A 23,419-nucleotide genomic window follows, 5' to 3' on the forward strand; every position below is an offset into this window, starting at 1 on the left:
AATCAAACTTCAAGAGAAAAACTACATCGACTTCAAATTTCGGCCCTCCTCTTCTTATGCTATATTTCAGATCAGATTGAGTAAATAGTGCGTCCAAAATGAACTCCAAGTTCTTCTATTTATATTGTCAGAGGGGTGCAAATAGACATGTCTTTTGGGGCTGGGCCAACTTGGCATCTAGAGGGGTTTTTGACCCAAATTAATTTTTCTTTTCAAAAGGCCCAAACAGGACTTTGACTCTTTGACTCAAGAAAACCTAGAATCATGAAGAACATGCTTATCTAATAAAATAATAATAACAATAATTATTATTATTATTATTATTATTATTATTCTTTTTCTTTTACATAAAATATACAATTATATAAGTACAAAGATCATTATGAAGACCGAACCTAGTTACATTTTCTAACAGAGACAAATACCTGTGACTTCAGTTAAGGCCTCCTTATATAAGGTCTTGGTCACCTTCTTGGCAAGGTCAAGATCATTGTCCTTAGACAAAACACTTTTATGCTCAAGACTTTTAATGTGTGACAACAATTTTATATTCTTTGAGATTCAAGAATCTCGACCTTTTGTTACAAGTATTGAGAGCTTTGGTCCTTGAGATGTCCTTAGCAATTCGGGTTGAGGCACTCGGAATTCTGAGATTTTATGAATTTCCAGGTCTTAGAACAAAAGCAAATAGCTTCATACATTCATGTCTGCAAAAGAATGCAATGAATTCGATCATAATATTTTGGCCTCCATGTAACCTTCTGAGATTTTATTCCTTCAAGAATGATTCTCTGATTAAGGTCCCAATACAAGTGGCTTGGATTAGGGCATTAAAAAGAACTGCTCTTTCTCCCATAGCTCTGATACCATGTTGAATTTTACATGGCCTTCCTTACTGATAATGAAAATTTATGTTTTAAATGATCTTGCACATTACTAAACATGATTACATCATTAAGTAAATTATACAGAAGACGTCAACGACATAATGACAATTGACCATGAACCATGAAGAAGAAGCCACACAAGGAACACAAGATATTACGCTGGGAAAACCCACAATGGGGAAAAACCCAACCACCCTTTTCCTTAGAGAATCAATGCAACAAGAGAAACATCACAGTCAATTACCAACAAGATGATCAACTTCCACAGACCAAGTCATCACTCCATTCTATCCAAAGAAGATCTGCAACTAAGTCAAGATATTGTCCTCCGAGACTGCCTTTCAACTCATAATATACCACAGAGATCACCTTCTTTCCACAGAGATTAACCATAGGATTTTCAATTTTTCATCTCCCTTGCCTCAAAGATATACCACAGGGTCTCGCCCTATTTCTCATACACATACCTCACAGTCTCGACCCCTTTCCACAGAACCATACCTCAAGGTCTCGCACTGTTCCACAGAGTGATGAGCCTCAAAATTGCACATTGTTCCACAAATAAGTAGCTGTAGATTTGCTAGCTATTCCACAAAAGGTATGCCTCAAGAATGCAAGTTATCATGCATCAGATCAACAAGCCTCAAATCAGATCCGAATTGTCATGGAGGAGAGAGCAAATAGGCTCTCCTTATAGTGATTTGTTCATGCAAAGGGGTGCGTCTGTTGGGCAGGCCGACTTGGTCTTTCTGGAGGCAAAAATACAATTTTAAATTTTCATTTTCCCACTCTTAATGAGCCTTGTAATAATCTCCTTTTTCTTGCAAGCATGAAGAACATGCCTCTGAAAAAATCTTTTACAAATATAATTCGTTTTTAAATCTTCACTATTACAAGTACAAATGAAAATATTATGAAGACCAGCCATAGCTACAAATTCAACAGAGCAAATGCTATTTGATGTATTTGAACTTGACGGCTCTTCCTCTGTAATGCCCCTTTCTAATTCATTGCCCTAAGGATAATGAAGTAGCCTATCCAACCCCATAGGCTATAATCGTTGATAAAGGGGTAAACCCATTATCCAGTGTTTTGGGGCAACAATGGGTAAAGTTTGGGGTAGCTGGGAAAAAAGCCCAAATTGGGGGTTGCACTCATAACCCCTCACATTAGATTGAGGAGGAGAAAACCCCATAAGGAATCTATAAATAAAGGAGTGACGGAATCATTTCCTCATCATAGATTTAGATCAGAATACCTTTGTTTCTTTGAGCTGCAGCTTTGAGGGTTTTAAGACCCCTTTTTCCCTTGATAAGTTTCAGTGGAGATGATTCCACCCTCGCAAATCCATTCTCTTTGTTCTGTTACAGTTCAATATCTTGAGATATCTCTCATCCATTTTGTTAAATAACTCTGAGACATTCATATCTGGTCTGGCAAGCTCAAGGCAGAGTTCTGTGTGGACGGATCAAGCTCACGGTGGAAACCTCACAAATCTCCTGAGGCTGTTTAGGACATTTCTGCGGCTCTGATTAGGGCAACCCGAACCCACCACGAGAGGAGAGAAGTTCTTGTGTGTGACTGAGACAGTGAGTCCGCAGACGCAAGCCGCAAACTGCAAGGTAACTGTAACAGCAGAGCAGTCTGTAACAAGTGACAATTTCTGAAGTTGGATATAAGGTCGGACAATTCAGTAGGCTAGTAAAACAGCTAGTAATTCAACAGTCATTTGTATTTAAATTGTTGCGAGAATACTAAAGAATTGTGGATCAAATCCCATAAGTGTGGACTGGTTTATGTTTTTGAACTGTCGAGAACTGGATTATGTTTTTGAACTGTGGATGATCTGAATATAACTCCTGGCAGTCTACTGTTTTCAGTGTTATGACCACCATGGGAAGTAATTCCATAAGAGTTACAAATTGATATAGACTGTTAAAGTCTCTTATCTGCTCATTATCGCATTTCAATTGTTATTGGCAAAAATTGTAATTTGTAAAGGATACTACGTTATTAGTGCAATATATCTTTATGAAATTTGAAAACCTAATGGCAAAAACCCCCTTGGGACATTAGATCCTCTATCCTCTCTACCAATGCTGTGGACGCCATCGGTTAAGTTCATCCCCCGAGGATAGGCAATCTAAAAAGAAAAAGAACATTCAATTTTACACCTTCCCCTAGCTCTGCCAGTGCGTCTCAACCATGGCAAACTCAGCCCACTTTAGAAAACCATTCAAAGAAGCAATAGAAAGATGTTGCTTTTGAAAACATAGCTACATGGTGGTATAATGTTGCCAGCTCTCCTTATTACCAACCAATGTGGTGTTTTGTTCTTGCCATAGGAAAGGAGCCCAAAGGCCCTAGCCCTAGTGTGTATGACTTAAGGGAATCTCTTTTGCAAAAAGAAATTTTATCCATAGAAGATTTACTTGAACGACTTTGGAGATTCATAAGCCCATACAGGTTGTACCATCATAACAGATGGTTGGACTGACAGAAAGAAACGTACAATAATAAACTTCTTTGTATCTCGTCCTCAAGGAACCTGTTGAAAATGGTTGTTATTGATGTCAAAGGTTGTCCAAATGAAAGAGAAAGATACATGGTCAAATAGCATATTTCGAGACCTTTCCAACTATATATGTCACACCTTCTAACTCCTTGCGGTTGAGGAGAAATGATTTTTGCATATTCATTATACATTCTACCATTTGCACAAGTCAGCCTAGACAATGGACAAGTCAGCCCTACCCTAAACCCCAAAAACACTATAAATAGGCGTGAGGAGAGCTTTTGGCCACAGCTCAAGCCAATTCAGTTCTGTTTTAGGCAGGAGTAAGAGCAGGTCTAAGGTCCATACCTCATGAACCAGAGAGAAGAAAAGCAAAGCCGAGTTGAGGAAGATTTTGCTGTCTTACCTGAGCTGTGGGATGGTTTTTGGAATAATTTTTGGGAAAGGTTTCAGTCTGTTTTGAAGGCCTGCTGAGGCCAAGTTCAGCCCTGTTGAGGACCGAATTCTATGGAGACCAAGTTCACTTCTGTTGAGGCCAAGTTCAACCCTGTTGAAGACTGAGTTCTGCTGAGGCAAAGCTGTGTCGAGAAGGCCTAGTATGTTGAGGCTTGGTCCTGTTGAAGAGGAGGCCTGGTTCTGTTTGACCGAGTTTTGTTGGAGGCCGAGTTCTATTAGAGGCCAAGTTCTGATGGACCGAGTTCTATTGTAGGCCTAGTTCTGTTGGAAGGCTAAGTTCTTGACTGGTTTGGGTACAAGCTTCCAGGACAGCAAACCTTATTTTGGAACCTGTTTTTAAGCCTAAATATGGCCTCTGGAACAGTAAACAGTTGTAAGTTGGTACATATTGAGGAATGGTGTCCTCGTTTTCTTGACAGGTAGGAGCCTGCAATTTTGTAAGTTGGTGCTTACAGAGGATTCGTGTCCTCACAAGTGATTGTAAAAAATTGAAGACTGTTTGAAAAGCATAATCAATTGTTTCTTCTTCAAGTTCGAATTTCACTTTAATCTCTGTTTTAAATTTTTACACATTGTATTGATGATTGATTATGTGATGAGATTTTATTTTTGAAAATAATTTAAATCCAAGTGATACTGATTCGCCCCACCTCTCAGTATGACTGTGTATTTCCAACGGAACCATGTTTTTGAAATCTGTTGATGCATCTGATAAGGTGAAAAATGAAAACAGTCTATTTCAACTTTTGGATAAAATTGTTATGTCAATAAAAGAGGTAAAAATTGTTCAAATTATCACATAATGCTTCTAACTATGTTCTTGCTGGTAAGATATCCAAATACAAGACCATGTTTTGGAGCCCATGTGTTGCACATTGCATAGACCTCATGCTTGAAAACAGACAAACAGGATTGGATAAAAGCATGCCAAGCGCATCACAAAGCACAACTAAAACCACTCATGGGTATATTGAACCTAGTGAGAATTAACAAGGGCAAGAACCTTGTTAAGTATACCATAATAAGTTTTGCAACTCACTTTCTCTTTCCAATGCATAGAACTTGAAGAAAATGATTTCAATTGACGAATAGAATAGATCTTCAAGTTCAATTATTTAAACTTTAAATACCAGTGTTCCATGGGGACATGCCCCCCAGGGTGGGGAGCACGCACCTCATGTTTCCCACATACCTATGGGCAGGGGTATGACTGGGGAAACATTTCCCCATGCCCAACAATTGGGGAGAAAACAGGATTGGATAAAAGCATGCCAAGCACATCACAAAGCACAACTAAAACCACTCATAGGTATATTGAACCTAGTGAGAATTAACAAGGGCAAGAACCTTGTTAAGCATACCATAACAAGTTTTGCAACTCACTTTCTCTTTCCAATGCATAGAACTTGAAGAAAATGATTTCAAATGATGAATAGAATAGATCTTCAAGTTCAATTATGTAAACTTTAAATACCAGTGTTCCATGGGGACATGTCCCCCGGGGTGGGGAGCACGCACCTCATGTTTCCCACATACCTAGGGCAGGGGTATGACTGGGGAAACATTTCCCCATGCCCACCTATTGGGGAGAAGGGAGACATAGGGGGGAACATTTCCCCAATTCAGGGACATGTTCCCCCAAAAGGGGTGCTTCTGCTGCTTCTGGGGGCAGAAGCACCCCCTTTGAGGGGGAATGCATCCCCCTCAATTTTGTCTAATAACCCTTAGAATTATAAAAAATAAATAAATAATAATGAAAAACAAAAATACAAACATTTTATTTCAACTTTTGGATAAGATTGTTATGTCAATAAAAGAGGTAAATCTTGTTCAAATTATCACACATCATGCTTCTAACCATGTTCTTGCTGGTAAGATGTCCAAATACAAGACTATATTTTGAAGCTCATATCTTGCACCTTGCGTAGACCTCATGCTTGACGACAGACAAACAAGATTGGATCAAAGCATGCCAAGCGCATCACAAAGCACAACTACAACCACTCATGGGTATTGAACCTAATGAGAAAATGCCAAGAGCATAAACCCTGTTAAGCATACCATAACAAGTTTTGCAACTCACTTTCTCCTTCCAATGCATAGAACTTGAATAAAATGATTTCAAGTGATGAATGGAATGGATCTTCAAGTTCAATTATTTAAACTTTAAATACCAGTGTTCCATGGGGACATGTCCCCTAGGGTGGGCTGCACACACCTTATGTTTCCCACACACCTAGGACAGGAGGACGACCGAGGAAACATTTCCCCGCGCCCCCCTTTTGGGGAGACGATGGGAGACGTAGGGGGAATGTTTCCCTAGTGTGGGGGACATGTTCCCCCAAAGGGGGCGCTTCAAGGGTCAAAAGCACCCCTTTTGAGGGGGGACGCATCCCCCTCAAATCTTTTTAATAACCCTTAAAATTATCAAAAATAAATAAATAATTATGAAAAACAAAATAAATAAATAAATAAAACTAAAAAGAAAAATGCATAACAAATATCAATATCTAAACTAATTTGCAATCCCTAACTCCCCATTCGACTACCAAGCTTACATCTTGCTCAACTTACCCTGCGACACTATCTTACTTACCAGTTAAGTATTGCCTCTCCTCTTTGCGACACTATTTGATTTACTAGTATTACCTCTCCTCCATATGACATTATCAGACTTACCAATTAAATGTTGCCTCTCCTCCCCTACGGCGCTCCTTCATTGCTCATTGTCCATTTTTAATTTTAGTAACTTTTGAGTCATGACTCTAGATATCGATGACCTCAAAATGATTCTTTGACTTGTCACTCTTCACTATTTTTGAGTTTGAGCTATATCGATTTACTATTCCAGTCTATAGACTTCATTATCTACTATATTCTATTTTGCTTCGTACTAATTAGATTCTAGAATGATGAATGATGAATTTAAATTTTAAATGAATTTAGAATTACGAATGACAAATGTAATTTTTAAATCAATATAGGTTTTAGAATGATGTATGATGAATGAAAAATGTAATTTTTAAATCAATATAGATTCTAGAATGATGTATGATGAATGATGAACATGAGTCAATGTATTTCATTATTGAATCTTGTGGTGTACGAATGAATGATGAGTATGAATGATGTATGTATTAGTATGAATGATGAATATGGATTAGTGTATTTCATTATTTAATTCAATTATGTATGGATAAAAATATTTATGTTTTCATTATTGAACGTGGATTTGCACACACATATATATAGACAAACACACGCAACAATATATATATATATATACACACACACACACACACCGACATTTCCCTTTCCCCCTTAAATTTCCCTAAAATTTGAGGGTACTTCCACACACCCCCTTTGTGCATCTTCCTGCACCTGCATCCTCATCCTAAAGTCTTGGTAGAACATAGTTAAATACTACAAAAATTTTGGCAAAGTCATAATCTAATTTGTTTAACTAATGTTGGCTTTGCAATCATCAGTGGAAGTCATTAGGTAGCCAATGTCCTCAATTGCAAAACTATGCAATTCGAGTCCTGAACCAAAATTGTAATGCTTCTAGGTGTGAACATCATTGGTCTATCTTTGAGCACACAAAAAAAGAGAAACCACTTGGAACAAAAATGGTTGAATGATCTTGTCTTTGTGCAATACAACCTCTAGCTACGACACAACCAGTTGTTGAACAAATGACCTAATATTGATGCCATTAATCCAACCTCAAAATAGGTAGAGGTCTCACCCAATAGAGTTTCATATTGATTTTGATATTGATCGGTTGAACTAGGGAGGATTGGTTTGGATTCAAATAAACTAGTAAGAGCCAGCTTATGCATTGCACAGGAAAGCACTAGTCGTGTAGATTTGCCAGCTTGTGCTTCTACTAGTAATATTATTGTAGTCGTAAATGTCCCTGAGGAGTCCAAAGATTCTAAGCCAAAGAATGATTTTGAAGCTCTTACTCAAGATCCCATTTCTAGCAATGGTAACGACTTTCATAAATAATCATGTTGATCAATGATTTGTACTATGTGCTATGTAATAGGCCAATAGTTTGTGCCATATTTCTTGGACTCTAGAAGCCATTTAGAGCCTCGTTGATTATGTATTTTGTTGTTGATATGTATTGCATCTCGTGCCATTTTGATATTATATACATGAGCAGACTATGCATATTTTGTCTCTAAAGGTTTGGAATCTTTAAAATATATTGTTTTCATTATAATTTAAATATTTTATGTATTTTAGTAAACCAAACCATTGAAATCAGATTATTCTGAGCCATTCCAAGACCAAGTTGACCCTAAACTAACTTCGATGTTGAAAATATTAGTGAGAAGAGGGTTCCTTGATATGTGCCAAAACGAGTTTCTTCTTTGGCATGCTCGAGCTCCTAAAAGATAGGAGCCCGAGACGAGTTATGAAGCAGTTAACTAATGTGTTAAAATAGTAGTTTTGTTTATTTGTCTTCTAGTGAAGTTGTATTGGAAATGTTGATTTTTTAGTAGCTTGGGAGGTACTCCAAGCCCTGGGGTTCAAAGTTTTGAGGGCAAAGCACCACAAGAGTCACTTGTCGGCTTGGAACCCAAGCATGGAATTTTGCACCCATCAGGATTTGGGACAAAACCATGATGAATTTGAGCATGAGAAAATTTGAGGTGATAGAGCTTGGCGTGCCAATTCCAACGCTTCAAAGATCACTCGAATCGAAGCTCTAGAAATGAAGTTATGAATTTTTGAAGTTGACAATTAATGTTTGGACAATCAAGTCATGTAGGCTTGAGGAATTTGTCCAATAGACATGTCTAGTCATCTAATTCATAGAGCCCTTTCTTTTGTGTATAAATAGGAGGTGAGTGGAGGTCATTTAGACCATCCAAGTGCATTCATCTCTTTTGTGAACACCTCTAAGGCAATGTAGGAGTGGAGACACGACGTGGTGGAGAAAGGGTTGGGTTTTGGCATGATTCTTCTTCTAATTACAGGTCTGAGTTACCTTAGGAGAAACAGCAAAGTGTTAAGTGTTGAAGGTTATTTGTGGCTATTTTTGTGTGTGACTCTCCTAAGTAAGTCGCAGCTTTAGTTGTGCCTTATAGGTATGTTGCAGGCCTAAAACACTTGTACAAGGAGCCTAATCTTTGTTGTAAGGAATCCATAGAAGCCGAAGGTGTACAGGGTTGTGAAAAGGGTTGTTTGGGGGCTGATTTTTGCCCAAACCTATAGCCTGGAGCTGGGAGATCACTGTGAAAGGAAGCCGCAACAAGTAAGGGTTGTTTGGGTGAATGATTTAGGGTTGTTGCAGCGTATCAAGTGCCCTAACCAGGAACTGTCAAGGACAACAGTCTACATCAGCACTTTGTGACATAGGATCTGTATGGTTGATGTGTTTTGTGTAAGATTGAATGCTAGAGGATCAGTCCGAGTATGGACAGAATTATTGCAGCCTATAAGTTCCATGTATTAAGGTCAACTTGGGCAGTTGGAGACCTCAATCAGGAGCAGATCTTATAGTGAAGGATTGGGTGGCATTGATCCGGTGGAGGGCAATGTGTTGGCTACCCAAAGTAGCCCTAGACTAGCAGTCTTGAAGTGACGAAGATAGTTGAAGATTGGGTGAAGTTTGGAGCCTTATGATTAGCTCTTTGATGGACGAAATAGGCTACTAGTATGCAGATTGGAGCTCAGGTATTGGCCAGACTAGAGAGTAGATCGGATCACCCTGTATACATGCAGCAAAAGTGACTTGCGATAGTGTTAGATGGCAACCCTCCTAGAGTCTCGATGTGTTGTCCTTTGAAGGACTAAGGGGTAGCTAATGAGCAGTACAGAAGCAAGGGACTGGCAAAGACAAGATACAACATACAATCTGCGCAGCGTGTTCGTCATTGTATCTTGTATACCATAAACTGTTGTATTATTTAGATTTGGTTTAATATAACCAAGATTGGGTTGTGTACATTATTGTACAATATTTGTTAAATATTGTACATTATTGTACAATATTTGTTAAATATTGTACATTATTGTACAATATTTGTTAAATATTGTACATTATTGTACAATATTTGTTAAATATTGTACATTATTGTACAATATTTGTTAAAAATTGTAGATTATTATACAATATTTGTTAAAAATTGTGTATACTTGTGCATATGTGATTTACTACTTTGTATTTTTTGTTGTGCAAAGTAGTTCTTGTTGAGATTCTTGGTTTGGTAGCATCAAAGATTTTAAGATTCTAAGCTAGACCCAAGATCATGGAAATTCAACATGGTATCAGAGCGTGTCTAAGCTACTTTCGAAGTCAGTGAATCAAAGTTGTGCACAACGCAATACAGCTTCAGAAGGAGTTGGTCACATTGTAGGTGACCATATCAAAGTTGCAAGCTGGTATTCGGTATGAGGACAGGTTGGAGGGGTTTCGAAGTCAGTGAATCAAAGTTGTGCACAACGCAGTACAGCTTAAGAGGGAGTTGGTCACATTGTAGGTGACCATATCAAAGTTGCAAGCTGGTATTCGGTATGAGGACAGGTTGGAGGGGTTGTCCAACTATAGTGCAAGGAAGAAAAGGATCAAGTTGGTCTTGCAGGTCAACAGGGTCTAGGAATTCATCGAGAAAGTCATAAAGAAGTCAACTGACCCAAAGGAGTTGGTAGTGTACAAGGATTTGGATACGAGGGCGAGATTGATAATCCTTGATGGTGTGAAGGATGCCTTAATACCTCATTTGTCCGGGAAGAACACCGCACATGAGATGTGGATGGCTTTTCAAAATTTATTCTGGAATAAGAACGAGAACCGAGTATTGGTATTGGAGGATAAGTTGAAGTCCACCAAGATGATAAAAGGTGAAGGTGTGACTTTGTAGCTGACGAGATTGTCTCAGGTCAAAGATGAGCTTGTTGTCGTCGGTGTGACTATTTTCAGATGGAGATATGGTAAGGATTTCTTTAAAAGGGTTCACCAAGGAATGTAAGCCCTTCATCAAAGGGATTGTTTCCAAAAAGAAGTTGCCAGACTGGAATAGGTTATGGGACGACTTCATTCAAGAAGAGTTGCAAGACGAGGATCTTCATCCAAAGAAGAAGACTTTCGATGATGACTTGTAGCTCGAACGAACGGTGAGCAGAAGAAGGACTTGGGTAAGGTCAAGTGTTTCAGTTGTGGCGAGATGGGTCATCTTTCGTCGAGATGTCCAATGAAGAAGAAGGGAGATGACGAGAAGAAAGGAAATTAGGTCATCGACGTTGCCACTTCTACTGAGATAAATGATCTTACCAAGAGATTGGAAGAGGAGGACTTTGTTATGATCTCTCATTTCTCGCAAGGTACTATCGATGAGGATGGATGGTACGTGGACAGTGGTGCGAAAAAACATATGACAAGGTCACAAGAAGTTTTTGAGACTCTGGCTGAATGGGACTCAAAGTTGCACATGGTGTTGGGCAACAAGAGACAGAAGGAGATCCAAGGATCTGGTGTTGTGCCATTTAGAATGGAGACAAGACGAGTGATGTGGGTCCAGGATGCACCGTTCGGACCAGGACTCAGATATAGCATGATTTATGTCTCGATGATCGAGAAGAAGGGGTTTGAGGTCTTGTTCCAAGATGGGAAGGCAAAACTCAAGCCTAGAGACTCTAGTTCTGCTGGTATCGTGCTTGGAGTTAGAGAGCATGGTCTACATAAGCTGACGAACAAGCCTATGGATCATGAGAAGCAAGTGGAACAAGTGCAGGTTCCAGAGAAGCAAGTGCAGGTGCAAACGCAGGCTTCAGAGGAGCATGTACAGGTTCCCGAGAAGAAGGTCCAGATTCCAGAGACTTGGAGGGAGTCGAGTTCTAGAGGGAGCTGGCAGATTCAGAGGAAGACTTTGCAGTGCAAGAATAGCGCGTGGTCAATGGGGAGCAAGGGTGCTCAAGAAGGAATCATGGAGAGAGTGGAAGACATTACATGAAAAGAAGAAGAAGCAGGTGCTTCCAACAGTGACAGTGACACTTCCGAGAGAGGCGTAGTTCACAAAACAGGGACTGTTGCAATTGCGAGTGCCAAGAGTTGGGCTAGTGTTGCAAGTAGTGATGATGATGATGAGTTACTTCCTAGTCTTCGAAGTACCTCCCTCGCTAAGAGGGAGTGTTGATTTTTTAGCGGCTTGGGAGGTACTCCAAGCCTTAGGGTTGGAGGTTTGCATGGAGAAGCACCACAAGAGTCACTTGTCGGCTTGGAACCCAAGTATGGAATTTGCACCCATCGGGATTTGGGCCAAAACCATGATAAATTTGAGCATGAGAAAAATTGAGGTGATAGAGCTTGGCGTTATGATTTCAACGCTTCAAAGATCACTCAAATCACAGCTCTAGAAATGAACTTATGAATTTCTGAAGTTGACAATTAAGAAAGTGGGCAAGTCTCTTATCATTCTTGTTCTTTATGGTGATGATCTTATCCTGACTGGTAGTGATCCCAACCTTATAAACCATGTGAAGTCTAGCCTTAAAAGGAAGTTTGAAATGACAGACTTAGGACACTTACATTATTTTCTTGGTCTTCAAGTCTTGCAATCCAAGGAAGGTATTTCCCTTTCCCAGTCCAAGTATGCCTGTGATATTCTACGCCATTTTCACATGGAAGACTGTAAGCCAGCCCCTTCTCCCTTTCAGTTTGGAGTCAAACTTTTAGTCACTTGTACTTCTCCTGAAGTCGATGCTACCTTATACCGTCAACTTGTAGGAAAACTTTTGTATCTAACCCATACTCGTCCTGACCTTTCCTTTGCTGTTGGTCTTGTTGCTCGGTTTATGCAAAACCCACGTGAAAGTCATTGGAAAGAAGCTAAAATAATACTTCGTTATGTTCGAGGTACACTTCAATTTGGGATTCATTACAGTGCCGAAGCATCTCCTCTATTGGTTGGTTTCACTGATTCTGATTGGGCTGGTGACCTTGATGATCGGAAGTCTACTGCAGGTTATGTGTTCACTCTTGGTTCAGGACCTATTACATGGGCTTGCAAGAAACAAGGTGCCATTTCTCTTTCTTCAGCAGAAGCAGAGTATCGTGGTGCCGTAGAAGCTAGTAAGGAAGCCTTGTGGCTTCGTCAGATCCTGTCAGAGTTTGGCTTTCAGCAACAGCATCCGACTACACTTTGGTGTGATAATCAAAGTGCCATTCAACTATGCAAATATCCAGTCCAACATCAACGCAGCAAACACATTGAACTGCACATGCACTTCATCAGAAAGCTCATCCACGACCATGTTCTTGAACTGCAATATTGTTCAACAGATGATCAAGTTGCAGACATCTTTACAAAGGCTCTCACAGAGGCGAAGTTCACTAAACTTCGATTTATGGTTGAGTTCAGGAAGTTGTCACTAAGGGGGGATAGGCTCTAGTGCCTCCTTCCTTCTCCTATTGTGTCATATTTGTAAATCTTTTAATCCTATCCCAAGTTGTTCTTAAGGGGGGATGTTAGGATATTCCGACACATAGGAAATAGTTAAGTATAACTTGGTCTAGTATAGAGTTAGGTAAAGTGTGTTTCTTTACTATGTACATTTTGTAACTTACAATCCGACGGTCACGATATGTAGTGATCCGACGGTTCATTCTCTCCTCGGTATTATCGACACTTGATCCATGGCTTAACACCCGATTGGTCCATGATCTCTATTTAAAGAGCATGGAGGGTCATTTGTAGGTTAATCGTTCATGAGAGAAGCTTATGTAAATTTTCATTCTTTTATTAATAAATTGCCTAAAGTGGTCGCGTTGGCTCAGGTCGTGAACTGTTTCCCTCTTTGAGGGTTTTAACCACGTCAAAGTACTGGTGTATTGATCTGTGATCTGTTTGTGAGCGGTGTCCTTTGGTGTTTTGTCTAAGGAACTTACCCTGTAAATTCCTACACTAGTAGGCAGTTTGGAGCTCAGGTATTGGCCAGCCTAGAGAGTAGACTGGATCATCCCATGCACATGCAACAAAAGTGACTTGTGGTAGTGTTAGGTGGCAGCACTCCTGTAGTCTCGATGTGTTGTCCTTTGAAGGACTAAGGGGCAGCTAGTGAACAGTACGGAAGCAAAGGACCAGCGAGACAAGATACAACATAGAGTATGTGCAACGTGTTTGCCATTGTATCTTGTATACCATAGTCTGTTGTATTATTCAGATTTGGTTTTATATAACGAAGATTGGGTTTTACACTATTATACAATATTTGTTAAAAATTGTGTATACTTGTGCATATGCGATTTACTTCTTTATATTTTCCGTTGTGCAAAGTAGTTCTTGTTGAGATTCTTGGTTTTGGTAGCATCAAAGATTCTAACCTAGACCCAAGATCGTGGAAATTCAACAAGAAATAAGATGAAGAGTTTGAGTTAACCTCCTAAAATTTAGGAAGGACGAGTTAACACTAGCAGTGAGCCTTATGAACAAGCCCTAAGTTGATTGTTCGAGGAGTTTTGACAGTCATAGAGGGCAGCCTCCAAGCCATAAATTTTGTCTTCATTAAGAGCAGCACAAGAAGGGAGAAGTGGTGAAGTCCCAAAGTGTTGTGTTCTTAAAGGACTAACGAGCAGCAAGTGGGCAGTTGATGAAGACCCTATGTGTTGACTCATTGATGGACTAAAGATAAGCTAGAGGGCAGATAGTTTGAGTAGCCTTTGTTCAATCTTCTTGGAGCAACTAGGAGAGATTGATAGTGGCAGATTTGACAATTACAGATGCAAGCATTCTGAAGTAACAAAAGTTGCAGTGATCAGCAGAAGAGGAGGCAAAGTATCTGCCAGATGTGTTTAAGGAACATCCTTCCACATGACCGGGAGCAAGAAGAGTTTCGTCCACCTCAAGGAGAAGGACGTGCAAGTTCAGATTGAGATAGGAGATGATGATTGCAATGCAATTAGAGGAGTTGGTACTGCCATCTTTCAGAGGGAGTCAGGTAATCCTCTTCATCTCAGACATGTTCTCTATGTTCCAAGATTGAGTCAGAATCTTGTTTCGATAGCTACCCTTGACGACAAGGGATATGATCTCATCTTTAGCAGAGAAAAGCATACCTCCAACACTTAGCTTCTAGATGTAAGAAGAAAATAGGTGTCAAGGTCAAGTATCTCTACAAGTTGCGGGTTGAGACAGATGCAGCCTTGAGTGGCAAAGCAAGTAGAGCTCAGAGTAGAGAAGTGGTGGTTGAGCAAGAGCAAGATAAAGCTCTCAAGATGGATCCCAGCCAGTATCTCAGTTTCAGTCTAAGCTAGTTGGTAGTCGGGCTGACCAACAGTACGATGAGGAGCATAGCCCAGGGCAAGTCAAAACAGCGACTCAGTGAGAGACTTCCAATATAGGGAGAGTTTGAGCCAAGTGGCAAAGGATTTGGTTAAGGGAGATCAAAAGAGAATTGAATCTTCCAATATCACTTCCAACCAGAGGAAGCGCCACAGAGGCACACAGGGTAAATGGCACTTATGACTAAAGTGGTGACTCACAGAGCATGGTGTGAAAGAACAAGTCTTCAAAGGAGGTTCCGCAAAAGAAATCAGGGAAGTCTTCAAGTTCAGAGGGAGCAGCTTCAGCAGCGGAGAACTTGGTAGAGTTGAAGACAGATCCAGGTGGATGAGATTCTTCCAGGAACACCTTCCTCGCTAAGAGGGAGTGTTGAAAATATTAGCGAGAAAAGGGTTCCTTGATTTGTGCCTTGATCATAGGAGTCAGAACGAGCTTCTTGTTTGGCATGCTCAAGCTCCTAAAAGATAGGATCCCAAGACGAGTTATGAAGCAATTAACCAATGTGTTAAAATAGAGGGTCATGTTATTTGTCTTCTAGTGTGAGTTGTATTGGAAACAGGGCAAAGAGTTTGAGTTAGCCTCCTAAAATTCAAGAAGGACGAGTTAACACTAACAGTGAGCCTTTGTTAACTTTTGAACCACCAGTTCGACTTACCTAATATAGAACTCACTAATTTTAACCATTTGAATTACCATTAAAAGGAGGAACAAAGGCACAAGTTTAATCATTGTTTTGGTGAGCACGAGTTGTTGAGGCCAAGCAATACAAGGCACGAGTTTGTGTGTGGAGGTTGTGAGAGAAAGAGAACGAGCCTAGGTGAGGCTTGTGGGAGTTTGAAGAAGGATGAGTTCCTTAGGTTAGGGAGCAGGGATCAAGGTGCAAGCAAGGGTGTTTCAGTTTAGTGATAACAGAGAGAAAATGGCTGTTCTCTAATGAAACTTTATTGTATTGTGAAAGATCCATTGTTCAACCTTCTTCAATAGAATTTTCAATAACAAGCAGAGAGCGTTTTCCCAGTCGGGTTCCCCAAACAATTCTATGTTGTCGAATTGTGTGACTGTGCTTTTATTTCTGTTCCTATTCCGCTGCAAATTTGAAGTAGAGAAATTCTCTATTTTAGTAAAAAGAAACTGGTTTTCAGATTATTCTCTATAGCAGATCATCAGAATTTCGTGGATTTTCTACATTCGAAGCTGAGACAAATTTTAAAACATTGATTCAAACCACTAGTACACATTTCTATACAGTGGCAGCTTCAATGGAATTCTACAGCTACTGTGAATGATGTCTTTTAACTTCAGAACCCAGAAAGTGTAAGCTGAAAATTTCTGAAGAAATATTTCAGTGAAAAAACTAGATATATCCATTGTGCTCAGGGAAAAATGTGTTTATACATAGGAATAAAAGAAGAAACAAGAGCATTCAAGCGAACTGCACAGCATACATTTACTGAACTCTATTAGTAATGTGAAATGAAAGCTTTCAATATTCCCAGAGAAGTGCCGAAGGGTCATCTCAACGTTTCTAATAATTACAACTTGAAAGGAATGTCATCAATGCTAGTATCAACCGAGTAATCTGCGTGTGGATTTCTATTTTTTTATTGTCACAGCATTATCACTCCCATCTCCAAGTAAAAATATTCAAACTTTTGCTGTGGCCAAATTGAACTATTAAAAAATGGCAGGAAAAAAGCCAATATACAAAAGAACAAAGTTATTTAATACTCATCTCTACATAGATCGTTCCAATTTGAGATATCTACATAGATTGATTCTTTACTTACAGAAATATAGGACTTAAGTGGACTAGAGACAAACTCCAAAGTATGATCAAATTCACTGAATCAGAAACAATAAAAAAGCAAAGTTAAAAAAACTGTTTGATTTTCTATGAATCAACTAATGGCCACATCTGGAGGTCTCTCAAACTTGACAAATAATAGAATTGGCATACCCAGTTCCTCAGCCATTTTGAGCTTCTCCATTATCATTTCCTGTGTCCGTGCATCAGGAGGTAACGGCAAAGGAGCCAGTGGAGGAGGATTTTGAAGTGGTTGAGGCATCATAGCTCTATCCTTATTAAAAGCCTCCAAAAGAAGCATAGCCTGTTAATGAACAACAGCAAGTCAATAACATTATGAAGCAAACTATGGGTTGGCCTAAATATCAGAAAATAAAATTTTAATATTTAATCCAAAAAAAGCTGCATTGGCAATATTGAAATAGTTGCACTAAAATAAATCAATGCATTCCATTTAAAAAAGCAAACACCTAGAGTCATGATACCTGTTTATCAGCTCGTTTTCCTCTCAGCTCTTCAACTTGCTCCATTACCCTAATCTTATTGTCAGATTTCCCTTCCAATTCTGCAAACAAACCATATCGTTTTGTGAGCATACAAATATATATAATTCATTATAAAACATTTCTAAATATGTTCTCCCCTCCCTTCATATCCATACAAATATGTATCCAATATGGATTAAAGTAAAATATGGATCAGATATGACTAAGATATAAGTGAGATATGTATCCTTTATGGATACAACCCAACAGATGTCTGAGATATGTATCAGATGCAGCCACTAAGGAAATCCCAGCCGCGTCTTTAAAAAGCTCGAACAATAGAAGAAGAAAAAAGCAAAAAAGTTACAAATCTGTATCCAATATGGATTAAAGCAAGATATGGATCAGATATGATTAAGATATAAGTGAGATATGTATCCTTTACAGATACAACCAAGAGACGTCTGAGATATGTATCAGATGCAGCCACTAAGGAAATCCCAGCAGTATCTTTAAAAAGCTCAAACAATAGAAGAAAAAAAGTTACCATGTGTGGGTGGGTGGATATAGAATTCTAAGTTTCCCAATTATATCTTCCCCTCCCTTAAGATCCATTCAAATATGTAACCAGTATGGATACAAGCAAGATATGGATCAGATATGACTAAGACACAATTGAGATAAGTATCCTTTACACAACAAATGTTGAACCATGACATGCAAATTTACACAACAAATGTTGCATGAAGCTCATTGGATTTGACTTGGACTCACGAGTCTAACACAGATCAACCCATTAAAAGGACCAAGTTAATCCAACGGAAAGCCAAATACAGTTTCAATGAGTCTAACCATTGAGTTTGACTCACTGGTACTCACATTTCTGTCAATTGTATGTCATAGTTCAGATCAGCATTCAAACTCAAGTCCTACAGGTCCTAAAACTCAGAACTTCATGTTCCGCCTACCAAAAGCTTAGGTTAGCATATACTAAAACTTCTGTACAGTAATTTCAGAAGTGCAAACACAGCATTCTGTCAGAAAGTTCAAAAGAACAGATAGACAGTGTCTACACCACATAAAATCTGCAATGCATAAAATGGAACAGCAGGGTACAGCAGCTAGGTAAGGCCTGATCTACTTCACACAATTATCTGAAATATTCCAGACAGCAATGACAGGCTCCAATAGCAGTCACATAAACTTTCTATTACTCAGAAGCTAAGTTACCAGGAAATGGAAACAGATACAAAACCAGATTCTGATCTGGATACACATCCACCAGATTTTCGAAATGCCTGGATCTGGATACAGTGGGGAAACGCCGTGTACAAAAATACAACAATATTTTTTTTATTTTACAAACATATTCAACATCAAAAACCAAAACCATTCATGAATCACAACATTAGAACTGAATTCATTTGATAATTAATAAATTTGAGATGCCAGGTACAAAAATACAGTAATATTTTTTTAATTTTAAAAACATATTCAACATCAAAAACCAAATCCATTCATGAATCACAACATTAGAACTGAAATCATTTGATAATGTATAAATTTGAAGACTGAAATCATGATGCATCATGCTTTATAGAAAAGGAATATTGTAAATACAAACTTCAGTGTCTCATCAATGATCAATCTATTGATATGATGATATAGATTAGGTCTAACTACATGTCCCAAAATGAGTCTATATGCTCATCGTTCAAATATTTCAACTCTGCATCATGATCAACCTGTCATCTTCCCTAAAATTTGCCTTAATCTAAAAATTCCCATCTAGTTACAATGGTAAATGAATATTGTACACTGTTTGAGAACATGCTATAGTCTATGTATCATATTGTTATAAGGGGACTCTTCACCTGGAGTTTGTTGAGATTTATCTAATTAAATTATTAATGGCATATGCATCCTTTGTACACTATACATCAATGTAATAGGAATCGTTGAGTGATCATGATCACACGCGAGTTTGAATCTGCTTGGCATCCAAAAGTCTCGAGTCAAAACTCTGCAAGTCAAACTTGCATTGACCAAATTTGACTTGTGGTCAATGCGAGTTTGACTCGTGAGTCTGTGATTGCGGTGAGTTTCCCGTTTTTTTGGCGATTATCGATTTACGATTTCCATTTAGGGTTCACTGCCACCACATTCTAAAAGGTTAAGCCGCTTTGCAGAGACATGGCATTTGAAAACGTTAAGCAGATTCCAGTTTTGGTTTTCCACGATTTCGGTTTCGGTTAAGCCGCTTCGCAAGTTTGCAGGGACGCTGCATTCTAACGGAGCAGATTTCAGTTTCAGTTTCGGTTTTCCACAGACTTTGCAGAGACGCTGAGATGGGCAACGGGTACGGAACCTGTTTGTTTCCGCTGCTCATGTTAATTTGTTATCGTGCTGAATGCTTCGCTGCTCATGTTAATTTGTGCTCGTACTGCTGAATGCTCCAGAGTGAAGATATTATTATAAACAGATGAGCTTATATATATTAAGAGCTATATATATACACAGGTGTGCTTAAATATATACACATGCGTTAAGACTCAAGAGTGAAGGGATTATTAAGAGTTAAGACTCATGTTAATTATTTATATATAGCTTATGAAAGAGGCGCATTTCATAGCCAACATAATAGTTCAAATATAATACGTTTGCAAGCACACTCATATCCAAGCTTTTTTTAATGATGTTGGGCCTCTTCCAAAAACACTCTATGGTCGCATCCACAAAGTGCAAGTTTACTTTCTCCCGTGGGAATCCTGGGCAATGGTGAATTTTGATTTTTTGGTCAGTCAGAGTTATATAGTTATATTGTAAAGTTTTGTAGATGTTCTATGCTAAGAGCAATTTCACTTTTCTCACAGCAATCATACAAGTAGATAAGCAAAATGCAGATAGAACATATAAGCAGATCTTACAAAAGACAAATCAGAAACAAGAAAAATGTATGTGTTTGTTTCGGCGGTCAACAGGATGCTTCAACCAGCAAAGTCTCCTTTGGTCAGCCAGCCCAGCATGTGTCACAACAACCCTCCAACCAGTAGATGAGTCAACCCAAGTCAGTTCTACAAAAGTTAACGCTGTCCTGAAAAGTCAACGCAGGGGCAGCAAGCTAAAAGTCAATGCAGCAGCAAAACGGTCAACCCTTTGACCTCGATTTTTGTGCCAGGTAGTATGGCCTTCAAAAATCGAACCTCCCACAAGTTTTCAGCTTGTTTGGACCAAGCGTTGACCAAAGTCAATGCTGGTCAAACTTCTGCGAAACCCTAGCAGCAGAAAAATCCTCTTCGTCCTTCCCACGTGTGGCTGAAATTCGTCCTCCAGGTAGCTCGTACTTTTTAGGATGAGAGAGGAAGATGTGAGTTATGTTGTGTTCAAATTCTCTCCAACTTTTCCTGTATATATATATCCATCAATGAGGGTGTGTGACACATCTGTTGGGCATGTGAGCCTACATTACAAAACTGGCTGACCTTTGCACATATAATTTATTAAGAATAATAAATTCAAAATATAAGTTCTGCTCATCGGATTAAGACTATTTTTATATGGATTTTACACCTCTCAGAAAGAGGAATCCAACAAAAATATTAGCCTCTTAATCTGAGCATCAGAACATGGAGTTTGGACCTAGTTGTCCAAATTTAACACTCCCTCTCAACTAGGGAGAACTCCATCTATTAGTGCAATTAACATCGTGAGTCATCCCGCCGAAACTTGCTTTGCTGGCTTCTTTATTTCAGAACAGAAGTGGGTCAGTCACAAAGACATCATTCCCCGACTGACATAATCAGTCCAGAGGTCCCAGACCTCACAAATCTTGATCCCAGATCAAGTGGTTGGACCATGCCATCCTAGATAGAGAGTACGGCAATCTCTGATGCGTCCATCAGTCTTTGCTAATAGTCTCTAGCTTTTCCACACCTCATTGGCCAAATGAGAGGTACTTCCCATGAGCCCTGAACTCAATGGGTAGGATGCATACAGGGCACAGATTAAATGAGTGGCGAACCAGCTCAATAATCACAAGGGTGGGGCAGAAGCATTATGAGTGCTTATAGCTCCGAGAAGCTATCCCCAAAGCCCCCCAGAGCTCCCAGAGCTCATCGTCCAACAGGACCCACATCATAGGGTCTTTCCACGACACCAAGACTCTCACGGAAGGTTAGGAACTTGACCTTCCCCAGGGGCTTAGTGAGAATATCCGCGACCTGCTCATCAGTTCCTATATGATCGAGCCTTACGGCGCCTCGCTGTACCATATCCCGGATAAAGTGGTACCTGATATCAATATGCTTGGATCGGTCATGGAACACAGGATTCTCAGTCATACGAATCCCACTCTGATTATCACAGAGTATTACAGTGGTATCTAGCACATGTTGGAACAGCTCACTAAAGAGCTTCCTCAACCAAACTGCTTCACAACAGGCCATACTAGCAGCAATGTATTCGGCCTCCGCGATGCTCAAAGCCACCGACTTCTGCTTCCTGCTCATCCATGAGATCGAAGCAGAACCAAGATTGAAACAGCATCCAGATGTGCTCTTACGATCCACCACACTGCCAGCCCAATCGGCATCAGTATATCCCCGAAGTATCACACTCCCGGCAGTGTATCTCAGCCCATGGTTTATCGTGCCCCGAAGATATCTCAAAAGATTCTTGGCACCAACCCAGTGAAAATGATGAGGCTCAACCATCTGTTGACTCAAAGTATTCACTGCAAAACATATGTCCGGACGGGTGTTCACTAAGAACATCAAAGCTCCTATGAGTTGACGATACTCAGTAGGATTGGCCAAGATAGGCCCTGCAGCGCTGCCACTCAACTTCTTAAAGTTGAGTTCCATTGGTGTCGACACGGACTTACAGTCCACCATCCCAAATCTTTCCAGAAGCTTCACAATATACTTTCCTTGAGAAAGGAAAATCTCTCCAGGTCTCTGCCAGACCTCCAGGCCTAGGAAATAGTGCATCAGTCCTAGGTCTTTCATCTCGAACTCAGCAGCAAGCTCCCTCTTACATTGATGAATGAGAGGGTCATCACCTGTCAGGAAGAGGTCGTCCACATACAGCACTAGAATGAGAGGCTTTCCTTCCTCAACCTTAAAGTAAAGGTTTGGATCAGCATTGCTTCGAGTGAAGCCCAGCTTCATCAAGTAACTATCCATCCTCTCATACCAAGCTCTGGGTGCTTGCTTTAACCCATAGAGGGCTTTCTTCAACCTGCAGACATAAGTGTCTCGATCTTGAACTTCAAATCCCAGAGGTTGTTCTTGAGGAATAGCACTTGGTTCACATTGTTTACTCGGAACATAAGTATCAGTTTGTCATACATCTCCTTGGATGTGCCTAGTTCAGATATGTAGGCAACCAGACTCTTATTTATGGATTCCCTGATCAGCAGTTTTGCTCTGATTTCTCCCTTCTTATACTTGTGTTTAACAGCAGCAGAGGCATTTGATGGAGGTTCTTGAATCTTCCCTGTCACATGATCTAGGAGATCATGATCTTCTAATTTGAGATCTAATAACATCTTCCAGGCATGGAAGTCATCACTTCCAGTCAGCTTGTCATTCTCCCTGAATTCAAGCTTAGAGGAATCCATTTCCTTCGATGATGATTGCTATAGATAGAGTTTGTCTTCACCTCAGCTCTGATACCATGTAAAGTTTTGTAGATGTTCTATGCTAAGAGCAATTTCACTTTTCTCACAGCAATCATACAAGTAGATAAGCAAAATGCAGATAGAACATATAAGCAGATCTTACAGAAGACAAATCAGAAACAAGAAAAATGTATGTGTTTGTTTCAGCGGTCAACAGGATGCTTCAACCAGCAAAGTCTCCTTTGGTCAGCCAGCCCAGCATGTGTCACAACAACCCTCCAACCAGTAGATGAGTCAACCCAAGTCAGTTCTACAAAAGTTAACGCTGTCCTGAAAAGTCAACGCAGGGGCAGCAAGC

General features: G+C 39.6%; 1 protein-coding gene across 5 annotated transcripts in view; it reads right to left on the reverse strand.

Annotated features, from left to right (window-relative positions):
• The window catches only part of LOC149140027 (U1 snRNP-associated protein usp106-like), a 71,171-nt gene that overhangs the window by 9,914 nt on the left and 37,838 nt on the right, over positions 1-23,419 (reverse strand). For all 5 annotated transcript variants that reach the window (XR_016264962.1, XR_016264964.1, XR_016264961.1 and 2 more), the window contains exons 5-6: positions 17,442-17,521; positions 17,110-17,260 (exon numbers count right to left, since the gene is read on the reverse strand). Coding sequence is in view for 1 of the 5 variants with exons in the window: in XM_089450017.1 (XP_089306143.1) it covers positions 17,110-17,260; positions 17,442-17,521 (231 nt within the window). In the remaining 4 variants the exon portion in view is untranslated. The remainder of the gene's footprint in view (positions 1-17,109; positions 17,261-17,441; positions 17,522-23,419) is intronic.

Source organism: Pinus tabuliformis, chromosome X, assembly GCF_031772625.1.
Source record: "Pinus tabuliformis cultivar Carrire ecotype Pingquan chromosome X, CPIR1, whole genome shotgun sequence".
Classification (NCBI taxonomy): Eukaryota; Viridiplantae; Streptophyta; class Pinopsida; order Pinales; family Pinaceae; genus Pinus; species Pinus tabuliformis.